This window comes from Leptosomus discolor, chromosome 1, assembly GCF_034619465.1.
Source record: "Leptosomus discolor isolate bLepDis1 chromosome 1, bLepDis1.hap2, whole genome shotgun sequence".
NCBI classification, from domain to species: domain Eukaryota; kingdom Metazoa; phylum Chordata; class Aves; order Leptosomiformes; family Leptosomidae; genus Leptosomus; species Leptosomus discolor.
Genome location: NC_141391.1, coordinates 178,142,737 through 178,155,971, shown reverse-complemented (window position 1 = coordinate 178,155,971; position 13,235 = coordinate 178,142,737). Strand labels below are relative to the sequence as shown.

The window sequence follows — 13,235 nt, the reverse complement described above, 5'->3', positions numbered from 1 at the left end:
TGATGAATGCAGTTCACTTTATTGATTGGTGGAAGTTAAATGTAATATTTTTATAGCAAAGAAATGATGAATATGACTTAGTAAATGCAAAATATTTAGAATTCTGGCATTTTTAACTCCAATCAATAGTCTGAACCAGGGCTAATAAATGTTTATTGTCATTAAAAAGTTTCCTTACTGATCTATCAAAGTGTTTCTTCTCTCTATTAGATAATCAGATGCTGGACCTCAAAAGTACATTATTCTGCTTACTATTTATTTTGTCACTTTTCAGTTCCTACATGATCATAATAGTTCTTGTCCTGAGGACAGCTAGGGTTAGATACCAGTGGGTTTTTTATTACCTGAAAAAGGAGTCCTGTCATAGAAATTTCATGGAATATTTCTCTATTTCCTTAGCAATTCATGCTACATCAGCTGACAGTTTTGGACTGGAATTGAAGAGAGTGAGGGAAGAAATATGGAGACTTGAATAGAATGATTATATGAAAGGGAAAAGAAGGATCCATGCATCCGCTTGACACATGGGCTGTGGAGGGAGAACTGATCCCTTGTGAAATTAGAAGGGTATAGAGATTTCCCTCTTGACAGAAATTTAACTGGAGAGAGGAAGAGGCAAACTTGTGTGAGCCTGTGTTTTTCCCTTTTTTTCTCTTTTGAAAGTCACTGAAAGATAATAGTCACATAGCGCTTAGCAGCCAGCAGGACTAGAAATGAATGGTGCACAATCAGTGGAACTCTGAGTATCCCAGCTTTCTAGTGATATAAGGTAAATGTTTCTTTGCCTTGATCGTTTGCAGCCTGTCAGAATGTACCATGTTTTACGCTGCTCCCATGATATAATGATCTAGAAATGTGCCTGAGACCAGGGCACTTTTCATACCTGGGAAATATACTCAAGTCAGAGCATACAGATGCTGCCTCACGTTGCAGAAATATATCACATTGGCCATAGTTTTTAATATTAATACCTCCAGAATACTTCAAAACCTTTGCACTTTCACAGTTTGCCTTAATGACCTGTTGTACTCTTGTCCTTTAGGGCTTGATTGAACTCTCGTTGAAGTTAATAGAAAGATTCCCACTGACTTCAGAGAGAGTTGATCATCTCATCTCATCCCATCTCATCTCATTAGGTTGTACATGCATGCCTCCTTCCCTTCACTCCTGCCTTGAAAGTTCAGTATATCACTATTATCTGCACAGTTGCTTCCTCATTGCCTTTTACTTGCAGAGTGCTGTGGAGGAACAAGTCCATAAAACCAGTACCTACTCTTTTAAGATCTACTGCTCCTATTGGAATGCCTTCAAGAAATCAACAAATTAATGATGGCCAGCGTGAGCAGTGATTTTGGGGTGGCTGCTATATAGAAACTAAAGAGGAACCTTTCTGAGTCATCAGTTTCCTGTGTAGTGAATCAATGCCACTGTGATCTATTGTCATTATCCTTGTCCTTCCTCATTACTTTCTCACTCACTCACTTGCTGTGCCTCATTGAAAATGAGACTGTAAACTTATGACTACAGCAAGGATGTCCTCTTGCTTCTACTTACTGTTGTCTAGCTCAGCTGGAGAATTCCTCAATATAAGAAGTCAGTAAGAACATCCTTGGATGTACTTAATGTATGATTCATTGTACATGCTGTTATGTATTGGGGCTGGTACAGGTGATTTTTTGATACTCCTGGAGATTTTCTGCAGCCTGGTGTGTTTGTTTCATGGGGATGTGGGAGGGATTCTGAGACTGGAAAGGACTGTTTCCAGGACTTATTCTTGTGGCTGGGAAGAGTCCTGAAGACTTCCGGTTGTGCAGGGGACACAGTTTTGGTGTGGTCCCAGTGAGTAGTTTGGGAGCAACTCTGCAAGCTGGAGATGAAAAAAGCTACTCTAGACAATATTTGGAAGATTGGGAGTGGTCACATTGTTCTTCAAATGAGTGTAACTGAATGCAGATACTCAAATCAAATTTGGAGGAAATGCTGTCCCTGAGGATGGTTTCCGTGCCCTCTTTAGGAAGGAGCAGGTGCTTCCTTCTTGTTGACTAAACTGATGTGGTTTCTTTCTTCTTTAGAAGCTTCCAGTGTAACCTGAAAAGTGGATAGCAGATGATGAACAGCTGTCTGTTGTCCATCACTTAATACTGATCATGTACCTCATTTCAGCTGCCGGTAGTGAAGAGGGTCCAAGTTAATGACTATCATTATGATATCTTGGCATATCACTTAAATTTTTCAATAACATTAAACTTGTTTGTGCATTATCTGAGAGAAATGAAACCACAGCAGTTTTGAAATGGCTACGTATATATTGCCATCAAGAAAAGATTCCTTTGATGTGGTAGTTTAAATAGGGATTTCCAAGGGGAATACACACACTGCCTTGCATTAGAGTTCACCAGGGATGGTTATTTGCCGATGGAAGAGTCTTTTCCTTCATGTACATCCAGAAGGACAAGAAAGAGAATTACTGATTTTTTGCATCCTCTTTGCTACCCTGTCTGTGACCTCATCGAGGTACTGTAGGATGCCAGTTGGCATTTTCCATAAGCAAAGGATAAGAGGCTGCTGTCCAGTCTTGTGAGAGCCACTGAATGTAGGATGCTTGTGTTACTGCTCTCTACTCATTCTGGCCATGTCTGGTTATATACTAGAGATAGTGGGGCAGATTGTTCAATATGCTGAGCAGGATTAGTTCAGATAATTGCAGATCATCCTAACTGTGGGCAATAGAGCTCATTCTGACCACTCTTCACAACACCGAGGTGAAGGGACACACTGGAAATTATAACTATGCAGTGTCTTTTTGAGATGCAATTCATTGTCCTTTGCAGCAAATCCTGTAAAGAGAACAGTGCCAGGCCTTGGCAACTTGTCTGATGAAATTCATAATCTCCAAGTTTTTTCATATTCAATGTAGCTCTTCACACCTGTTTATGGAAAGTACGTTGTCATAGTTTTGGAAGGTTTTCATTTGGAAGTGCTTCTGCCAGTCTCTCTTCTCCTTACCCAGTGAGCATTTATGTAACCATTTTTCTACTCATCAGTTCATATACCTGCCAGCCATCAGATGACCCTTTTACTGACTCAGTTCGTCTGGGTTTGTGAAATGGAGCTGTCTCTCTTGCTCTGAGTGCTGCACACCTGTCACCACCACCTTTTTCCCTGTTCCCTCCCCATAGCCATGGATGAGGCTGTTCTGCTTCAGACGAGTGACAGCTATTGAACCTCATAAACTAAACTCTTCACAAAGGAGTCATCTCATGATTAGCCTTCCTATCCACAGTCACACTAAGATGGCTGCAATGCTCTTTGTGCTACAGTCTTGCAGGTCTACTGAATGATCGATTTCACTGGCACTGTGGAAGTCATTGGTGTTAGAAACTTCTGCTTTGTCATAGATCCAGGGCTTCTTTCTGTTTCTCCTCGATAAGTTGCCTCTTTTGTGGTTGCTGTAATGAGGTATGAACATAATGTCCACAGTGTTGTGGGATCAGCCCAAAATCAGTAGTGGGAGAAAGTCAAGGACAAGCTTTGAACTCAGCCCGTCCCCACAAGATAACCGCTTAGCAGGGCTTGTGGGAAGGTGTTGGTGATTGCTGCTGAAGGTATACTAAGTGCGGAAGCACAGGCTCACCTGTCACGTTTCTGCAAATCCAGGAGAAGTGACCTTAACCTGAAGTGAGGAGATTTAGCTAGGATACGTTTCAAACAGGTGAGCAGGGCTTTGGACAAAGGCATACTTGCTGTTCCCTGAGCATGATTGTTCTGGCGCTCAGGCTTTAGGTAGGAAACATCTCCATGTGACTCAGCAAGTGCTGCTGATCTGACTGACGCAGCTTTACAGTCTGCCTCCCTGCCTTTTCCATCCTGACCTCCTGTACGCTGACTGATTTGTTATGTCCCAGGGAAGTAGTCCTCTGATGGAACTCCCTGCCTCTGGTAAAGTGACTCTCATTCAGACTCCTCTTAGTATCTCCACAGGATTGCCATGAGATGGGAGAAAGAAAGTTCAACAGGGCAATTGCCTTCCAAACAGCAAGTCCCAACTTACTATATTATGTCACCTCCTACTAGATAATCTCTGCTTTAACTGTAAGCCCCTTGACAGTCTGATGCTCCTCCATGAAGTGTTTTGTAGGACGCAGCTGCTTCTGAGCTGGGGTTTGCTGGCTGCCCACTGAGGAATGGAGCATTAGTGCAGCATTAGAAAATACCCTTTCTTTTCCTTTCTGAGACTCAGCTGCTGAGCTTGACCTGCGTTGCTTCCAGACTTCACTCTTTTATTTTTCAAAAGCAGGAGGAAGGGAAGCGCTGTGAAGTAACATAAATATATAGGTCCTGCTTTACAACTTTAACCAGCCATAGTGAGGACCAGGGACACAAGATCTGAAATCCTGGCACAGTTTTGACAGAGTGAAGCAGAATCACTCCCCTTATCCCAACAGCTGGGCAAAGATCCTAACGGAAGACTGTTGCTTTTACATCTTGTATCACCTTAGATGTTGGCAGTTTCGTTGCATAGGAATGTTAATGGATGGAAGGATAGTCTGAGGAAAGGGTATGTAAGGCAAAACATGATCATGTTTACTGATGTGCTCCATTTATAGTGTTGTTCACTATACCAAAACGTGTTTTTTCAACATGGAGCTATGTCAAGATGGCAAGTGAGATGGAAAGAACTTTTTCTTCTGGTTTGCCTTCTCCCTGTATGAAAAGTTTTTGCAAAAATAAATTCAGAATTTATTTAAAGCCAGTATATTTTTGCAAAATCTGTAATTGTGATAAAATTCCTCATGGAACATTTTCTTTGTTAGAAACATTTCACTTACTGTTGTTGGCATGAAATTGTGCTACTCTTGTGCAGTTATTTTTGCAGGAACATGGAGTCAGTTCTCCCAGTAGGGATTCTACCAGCATAAACCAATTTTCTAGTACGCTGGGGGTTGTGTAAAATGAAGAGTTAAAATAAAATAACAACTGTGAGTCTGAACACTTGAAACGGTAGTAAAACTGTATAGCCCACGCTTTTGTCAGCGTTGGAGTAGTATATTGCAGTGGGGTGCCCTTCTCCCAGACCTGCCTCACAAGGTGCTTATGTTGCCATGCGGAGGAGCAGGCTTCCATCGTTCTTGCTTGTTCTGATGAAGTTGCTCAAGAGCTGGGAGAGCTCAGAACTTCCAGCCACGTGCACTTAGCACAAGCTGGAGGACTGTGTTACACTTCCAGAGCAGAGAAAATGAAAATCAGACCCTAACTGATTTTCTGACTTGAAAACAAATGCCATAAAATTTAACCATTTCCTCCTAAATGTCATCTATATGTATGTGGCAAAACTGGAAGTTTCAGAGCAGTGTTATTTTCTGAAGCATCCAGACAAAACATGACCATGGAAAAACACTTTCTGATGGAGGAAGATTAAAAAGGTTTCCCTTTAATCTGAAATACAACTGTATATGTATTTTAGATTGAATTTTAAGAGGTGAACTAAAACCATCGAAGATAGTTTTCTTCCCAAATCAAATCTTTGCTGTTGTTTAGAAAGTCATGAGTGCTTTAATATAGGGTTTAACCCTGAATGACTACCTTTTCCCTAACTATAATACTTTTAACAGGAAACTAATAAATGTGTTTATGGTAAGTGGAGAAATTGCCCAGATGTATAGAAATTTTCGGTGCTGTAATCACCAAAAGAAAGAATTTCTTTTATAGGAAGTCATGAGAATTGACAGACTCAAAAGTCAAATTCAGTAAATTATATAGAACTATGTGAAGCACATGCATCAGGCAGTCCCTTAAAATAACCACCTGCTTATATGAGCTGGAAAGGCATGAAAGATTTCTGTCCTGTATTTCAGGAGAAGGTCAACACATGAGTGGTCTTACTGAAAAATAATAGCAAGGGGTTATGGTTGGATTTAAACTGACCAAAACAGCAATAATGCCATTGAGCTTTGAAAAGATACTGTTCTCCATTAAGGCAATATGTGTTGGAGGTGTTGCACAGCTGTTACTTGTGAAATAGGTTATTTTGAACTTGTCATGTTTGAGTGGCAAGTATCATTCAGTATTCTATTAAAGCACAAGTAATTTCCTTGCTTCGGGGATCAAAATTTAATACAAATACTGAAACAAGAAAAAATGCATGTAGTTTTTTTATGACATTGAATTTTGAAAATTTCCATTTAATGTATTTATTTACCCAGATATTGATTAATGTGTGCTCATAGCCCATTTTGTACACTTTTAGGTATCATAGAGGTGGAGGGATTAACCAGTTACAAGTAGCTACTCTCAGCGATGGTGGCTTTTAAAGGTTAGTTTGCAACAGAAAAGCATGGGCAGAAAGCACTACTGCATTAAGGTGGTAGGCTTTTCTGCCAGGCGTGAGCAGCATGCTCCTGACCCCACATGGCACTACGCCCCTGAAAACCCAGAGAAACTCTAAAAGTTGTTGTTTCCCTCACCAGTCTTTCCTGGATACAGAAGTGGGTATTTTTGCTGTTGCTCTTAAGAAACACATGAGGTTGATAAGAAACGTAGCTGAGATTTAGGGGTGACTATTCACAGCACCACACTGAGTAAACTGAATAGGATGGGGTAGATCCAGATTCAAATTCCTTCTCTTCCTGTTTTACAGCAGATATTTGATCCAAATCTATTCTAAGAAAGTGCCTTTATCACGGTGCTGAAAATTATTAGGGGCTTTTACAGTATTTCTATAGTAATGTTTTTCTTTGTATAAGATTCAGTGATTTACACAGGAACTAGGATTCAAGACTTCTGTAGTAAGCTGGAGCAACTAGGTGATTCTGACTTCAGGTCCAGTGAAAAAAGGATTTAAACAGAAGAGCAACCTCAGTATGGCAGTCTAAGAGACTTTGGTGAGGACTGAGCTATATATAGCCCAGTGTTTAACAGACCTCTATGGAAGGAAGGTCTCCCGGTGTTAAAATCTTGTTCCAAAACAGATTGTGTGGCAAAAGCAGCTTAGGTGCTCTGACAATAAGAATGCCTGGGAAGCCCATAGAGTAGTAGGACTTAATTCTAGTTTTCTCAGTCCCATTTCTGCAGGATATGTTGGCTCCTAAAGAATGTGTCTGCTTGGCACTTTATCACAGAATCACAGAATGTTAGGGGTTGGAAGGGACCTCAAAAGATCATCTAGTCCAACCCCGCTGCCAGAGCAGGACCACCTAGAGCAGATCACCCAGGAACGTGTTCAGGTGGGTTTTGAATGTCTCTAGAAGAGGAGACTCCACAACCTCTCTGGGCAGCCTGTTCCAGTGCTCTGTCACCCTCACACTGAAAAAGTTTTTCCTTATGTTAATGTGGAACCTCCTGTGCTCCAGCTTGCACCCGTTGCCCCTTGTCCTATCATTGGCCATCACCGAGAAGAGCCTGGCTGCATCCTCCTGACACTCGCCCTTTACGTATTTATAAACATTAATGAGGTCACCCCTCAGTCTCCTCCAAGCTAGAGACTCAGCTCCCTCAGCTTTTCATCATAAGGCAAGATGGATGTAATCAATATTTCAACTCAAACTACGGGCATGTATTTTTTGTCTTAATTTTTTATATGGAATAATTAAAGTGTACTGGTGCAAGTCAGTTAGGCAAACCCTGAAAGAGCAGTAACAATTGAATTTAATAGGCAACAACTGAGTTACTCTGGGCTTAGTATTTCCAAGAAGTGTATTTTTAAGATATTTTAATGATGTCAGAACTGCCTAGGTGAGAAGAGGACTTTCTTTTTAATCTTCAGCTTTTTATCTGAATTTATGTGCGTAACGCAACTCCATGAATTTAAAGTTAAACGTATAATAAGGTGGTTTTTTAGAACTGAGGTCTTACTGTTCTTTGTATTTTTTGCACCATAAATGATAGTTATTCTTGTGTTTGCTAGAGATATTTAGTCAAGGGAGAAGCATAACTTTTATCTGTAGTCCTAGTCATCTATTATTTCCTCAGAAATTACTTTTTTATAAGAAAGGCTGAAACAAATCAATTCTTTAGTAAGTCTAGGTACCAGGTAGTATGTGTGAATTGTTAAGACCGTATTGTTAACTTTTTTTTCCCCATTTGTTATTTTCAAGGAAATCAAGCACACCAAACAATTCCCTGATGCAATTATGTTTAAAACAAATTTTATGTATTTCTTTTTTATTTTTAAAAATGCACAAGATGACTGTTCCTTTTGTCAACAGTATACAAACTAAATTTATTATAGTAGAAAAAAAATGTTGCTGATTTTTTTTTAGTGAGTTCTGGTTCATGATCAGCTTTGTTAGAATAATTTACTAGATTGAAGGCTTCTTCAAGAGACATTGAAGCCTGAGGCTTCATTTCATGATGATTCTTTCTGTAGTGGAAGAAGTGTATGTTGTGAGTTCAGGGCATTTTTGTTGTTGAAATTCCTAATCTTGCGAATAGTTGTGGACTGCCTGACTGTACAAATACTGGAATAAATTTAGACTTTCAGTCCCAAAGTGCGTACTTAAAGAGAGAGGAAAGAGGAAGAACAGGTTAGTTAATAGAAGGTTTGATTGGTCTAGCTCTAAAGGGGAGCCTCTCAGTGGTTAGTAGCTAGAAGCTGTACGACTGGAAATACTTAAATTTAAAATCCAATATAAAAGCTTCATCGACTACAGGAAGAAACACTTAAGATTTTTTTTATTTTTTTTTTTTTTTAATCACAGATTTAGTCTTCTCTCTGTAGCACATTCATTGAATTATTGGAGTTATGGTTATAGAGAGCTATTTTAGCACGGCCAGAGTTGGGGAACAAGGCTTAAAATGCACACCTCTCTCAAATAGTATTTGCCAGAAGGAAACCACTCTTGGAGTTCTGTGTGGGTGAAAGGTCCCCATAGGAATATCAGCTGGCGTCCCTCTATTTCAGAACAGATAAAGGAAATTATTAATCAAACATAATGTTTTTGTTAGTCTTTGGATTAATTTTGCTGCCTTCACGGATATTTAAAGAAGGAAAGAGTTTAACAGATATATCTGTAAAATTTTTAGGTTTAAAACCAAGCCCCCTTCCCATCTTGTTCTTTGTTTCCAGAACACCACAGAATTCCTGCTTTGGAAGAGGCAAGTTGGTTGCTGGGGAACATCAACCAGACTGGCTACTTTAGAGTTAATTATGATACTAGGAATTGGAAGCTGATAATTAATCAGCTAACAAGGAACCATGAGGTAAGCTCATCTTCTCATCCCTAAAATCTGCTTTGATAGGTGAATCTTCAATGTTTCATCACCCTAAATGGTTCCATTTTTGTGCTTGCCCCTTATAGGTTATCTCTGTCAGTAATCGAGCAGGCTTGATCGATGATGCGTTCAATCTAGCCAGGTATGTTTTCCTGAAGATAATCTATCCTCATACACATTGCTGCAATAACTCATGCAACCAGTAACTCAGCAGTGGAGTGTGTGTCAAAGTTAGATGTGTTTTAAACACACTTTAGTTCCTTTCCCCTCCTTTTTTTTTTTTTTTTTTTTTTTTTTTTTTTTTGTATGCCACATAAACATAGTCTGTAGCACATTCGCGGCTTTTGATCAATAATTGCTGTAGGGTATTTCTGAGTTTGGAGAGGTCTGATCAATTTTGCAGCAAGTTCAATTTAACACTTTGGAGATAAATAATCTCTTTCCTCTTTCTCTAATGAATGGGGTTTTTTTTTTCCCTTCTCTTTCTCCCTAATACCCCGCCTCCCCTGTTTTTTATAACTGACCCTTGTACTGTATTTAATTTGTGATGGAAGGCACCTTCAAGCTTCAGTAATTTTTTTTTGTCCTGACTTGTGCTGTTATATCATTTTCCCAATATCTTTCTTTTCTTATAATCTGCTAGAAAAGACTCTTTTTCTGCATGATGCTTTTCACGCAGAATGGAAAATAAGCGTTCCATTGAGCATTTCTGGAATTTATACATTTTGTGTTTTACTATGATCACAGTTAATAATTAATGCATATAATGCTGCTTAGGTAATGCCTTCTTTATGAATTGAGGCAATCGAATTGTCCTCATTTTGAAATCAGGACATCCAGTATGTTGATAGTGGAAGTCTAAAATGAGAGGAAAGTAATGGAACATCTCAAACTTTTTGATTCTTGAGGTACCTGGGAACATTACATTAGTGAAACACTGGGATGTCAAAGGCTGTGTGAAAAGAATTCCTGATACTCCTGGCTTTTCTGTTTGCTAGCACATTTATAGCCATATTTGAGCAGGGGCTTGCAAGAATCAGCAGTACTGAGATACATTTCACTACAAATGGTTGCAGGAGATGTTTGAGATTCAGGCACACTGTCACACAGAAATTATGGCTCAGTTATGTTCCAGCATCACTGCAGTAAAACACAGTTGTGTGCCCTACCATTCTGTGGCTGCTGCCAGTGCTAGACTGATTATATGACATAAACTAGTGATTAGCCCTTACTTAACAGTCCAGAGATGTAATGGGGAAGGAGGCATCATAGGGAGAGAAGGAGTATCCATTTGCTTTTTGCACTGCCCTTCATTCTTGCCTTGTGGCATCTTCCCATTGCCAACAGTAAAGGACTAGAAGTAGATCATCACTTCAGACCTCAGTGGACCATGATCTGGGTACTCTCTGGCTAGTAGAATACTGCAAAGTATTCTGAAATATCTAGACTGTTAGAAGAACTACTAAGTGTTCAGTAACGTAACAGTCTATTCCAATTTTATTTGGTTTTGGCACCTCGGAGAAGTAGCGTGCAGTTACACAGAATCAGTGCGATGCTTTCTTCTTTTTCCATGCACTGAATGCAGTCAGAGGTGGCTAGGCTTTCCTGAAAAATCCAGACTCTGAAAAAAGCTGTTTCTTAAGCCGGTTCTTGTAGGTGAGTGTTCTTCTTACGAGTCAGTACTGAGCCAGTGCTCTAGGATGTGTTGTTCATGAAGCTTAAAAGCAAGCTCTTGATTAAATGCCCAACCTACATTGTCTGGCCAAGTTTTGTCTACCTAAAAACCACCCAGAGATTAGATGAATAATGCATTCCCCAACTTGCTTTCAAAAGCAGTTTTATAGTGATACTGGTTCCTGCTGCTTTTTTGGAGGTAACAATGCTAGAGCGCTGTGAAGTCTTTCACAAGTTTTCACATTGTGAAAACTTGACTTTTATTAATGATGAGCTGCCATGGACTGCTGCTGCATTTGCTACTCATGCACCATGGAAAAAAAGTAGTGGAGCTAAATACTTAAGAGTGTGTACACACGTGCATACATAGATATTACTTGAAGGAAATACTCTTCCAACAGGGTTACATATCTAGATTCCAGTTTCTTTAAAATCTCTGCACAGACTCCTGTCAGTAGTATTACCTTGAGTACGTGCCTTACAAGCCAGTCTGGGTGGAGGAAAGATCTGCATGTTTGCAAACAGTAGATTTATGCTTTGTATTTCAAGACTAGCAATAAGATATGTGGACCTGGCTAAACTTGCCATGTAGGGTATACTTTTTGTTGATCTTCTTTTACTTTATTCATCTATCATCTTTCTTACTAAAAAAACCCCAAACAATTATAGTGATGCTGAAGTTAGTCTAATTAGCTAGCTGACTATATGGTACCTTTTTAAAAAGAGTTTGGTATTTTTTGTTTTAATTTCCTCTATCCCAGACAAAGAAAGACTAGGAACAGGCCTAATCCTTCCTCTGTTGCTTTATCATTAGTAGGGCTAGAGAGGCTTTTAGAGACTGTTAGAAGAGAAATGTGTTGGGGGCGGGCCTGGACAGCAAAGTGCCTGAACTGGGGTTACAAAAGCAGATGGAAAAGCTATTGCTGGGACAAGCAATGGGGAATTGCACACTGATGCTACTGTGCAGCACAGCTGCCCCTGCTGTGTTGGGTGCTCCAACATGACACAGCAGTGTTCCTAAAACAAGCTCCGAGGGCTATCAAAATCACACAGACCCTTTCAGTTCCCTCAAAAAGTTGGTGGTCAGAAGGCCACCATCAGCCTAAAAGCAGCTTATCTTTCACCCCCCTTGGCTGCGAGCCGCAGTGCAGAAAGTCGCCTCGCTTTGTTTTGGAGCAGTACCATGGTTTGGATGTTACCTGCCTCGTGGATGCGGTGCTGATTCAGTCTCGTCTCTGATGCACAGCATGTGTTTCTCCCTGCCCATATAATGTTGCCTGATGGGGAGATTAAATGCATACGATTGTCTCTGACTGTGGCATGAGAGAAGGTGAGTAACCTTATTGACCAGGCAGAGGGGTAGTAATTGGTTGTTTAGACCTGACTTCTGAGAAGGCTGACTGTTTTAAAGGGTAATTCAGTCTCAGTTGTGGTCCCTAGTTGCACTGATGTGTTATCTTCTTGTCTACAACCATAAACATACACGTTTTGAGAGAGAGAAGCCAACTGTGGAATACATACTTTTATTTTAATCCCTAGCTATTATTTTCAGTGATAAAATAGAACAAAATTGAAAGCATAACTTCTTAAATTCATGCTGGTCCTTTTTTAAAAAAAATCTAACATAAACAGTTCTTTTTACTGTACTGAAGAGACTGTATTTCTTCAAAATACACTGTCCTTTTTAGAATCTTCTGAAATAGTCCCTAGGGTGTTGTTGAGCTTGATACACATAGTGTTCATTCCACACCAGAAAGACTTGACTTAATTTTTCCACTGTCCTAATATGGTATGCCCTAACATGATATTTCTGTGTACTTTTACTGCTAATGGATTGTATTTGTGGAACAAGTACAGCTCTTATCTTTAGTAAAATTTAATAATATTTCAGTCTGGAGAAAGATGAAAAAATTGATCATATAAATTATTTTGGAGCACCACATTTTGGTTTAGTTTGTTGGGTTTTTTTTTTTTAAAAAGGTGTGTTTGATTTCCTTCCTCCAAAACGTTTATTATCCTTTTACTGTCAGCATAGTGATTTCTCAAAAATAAACAGCATAAATGAATTGATACCTCCAAGGAATATTTTAAGCTCTATAACTTTAATTTCATAAAGTTTTGCCCATTTTATATGGAAATATATTCCTTCTTCTTCCTCCTCAGCGTATTTTGGTTCCATAAAATTAATCAGGCAGAGTTGAATGGAATAATAACAGTAAAAGAAAGCTACAGCTTGCCTACTGTGTTTGAATTCTCACAAGCTTGTTTGTTTTTTAAGCGTAATTCTGTTCTCAGCTGTAGTACACGCGCACACCCTGAGGATCTGCAGAGCTGTAGCCTTGGCAGTAACA

General features: G+C 39.5%; 1 protein-coding gene across 1 annotated transcript in view; it reads left to right on the top strand.

Moving 5' to 3' along the window:
• TRHDE (thyrotropin releasing hormone degrading enzyme) overlaps positions 1–13,235 on the top strand; it is a 215,340-nt gene that overhangs the window by 164,641 nt on the left and 37,464 nt on the right. Inside the window, exons 11-12 of the mRNA XM_086471708.1 lie at positions 9,065–9,198; positions 9,297–9,352. Of these exons, the coding sequence (XP_086327834.1) occupies positions 9,065–9,198; positions 9,297–9,352 (190 nt within the window). The remainder of the gene's footprint in view (positions 1–9,064; positions 9,199–9,296; positions 9,353–13,235) is intronic.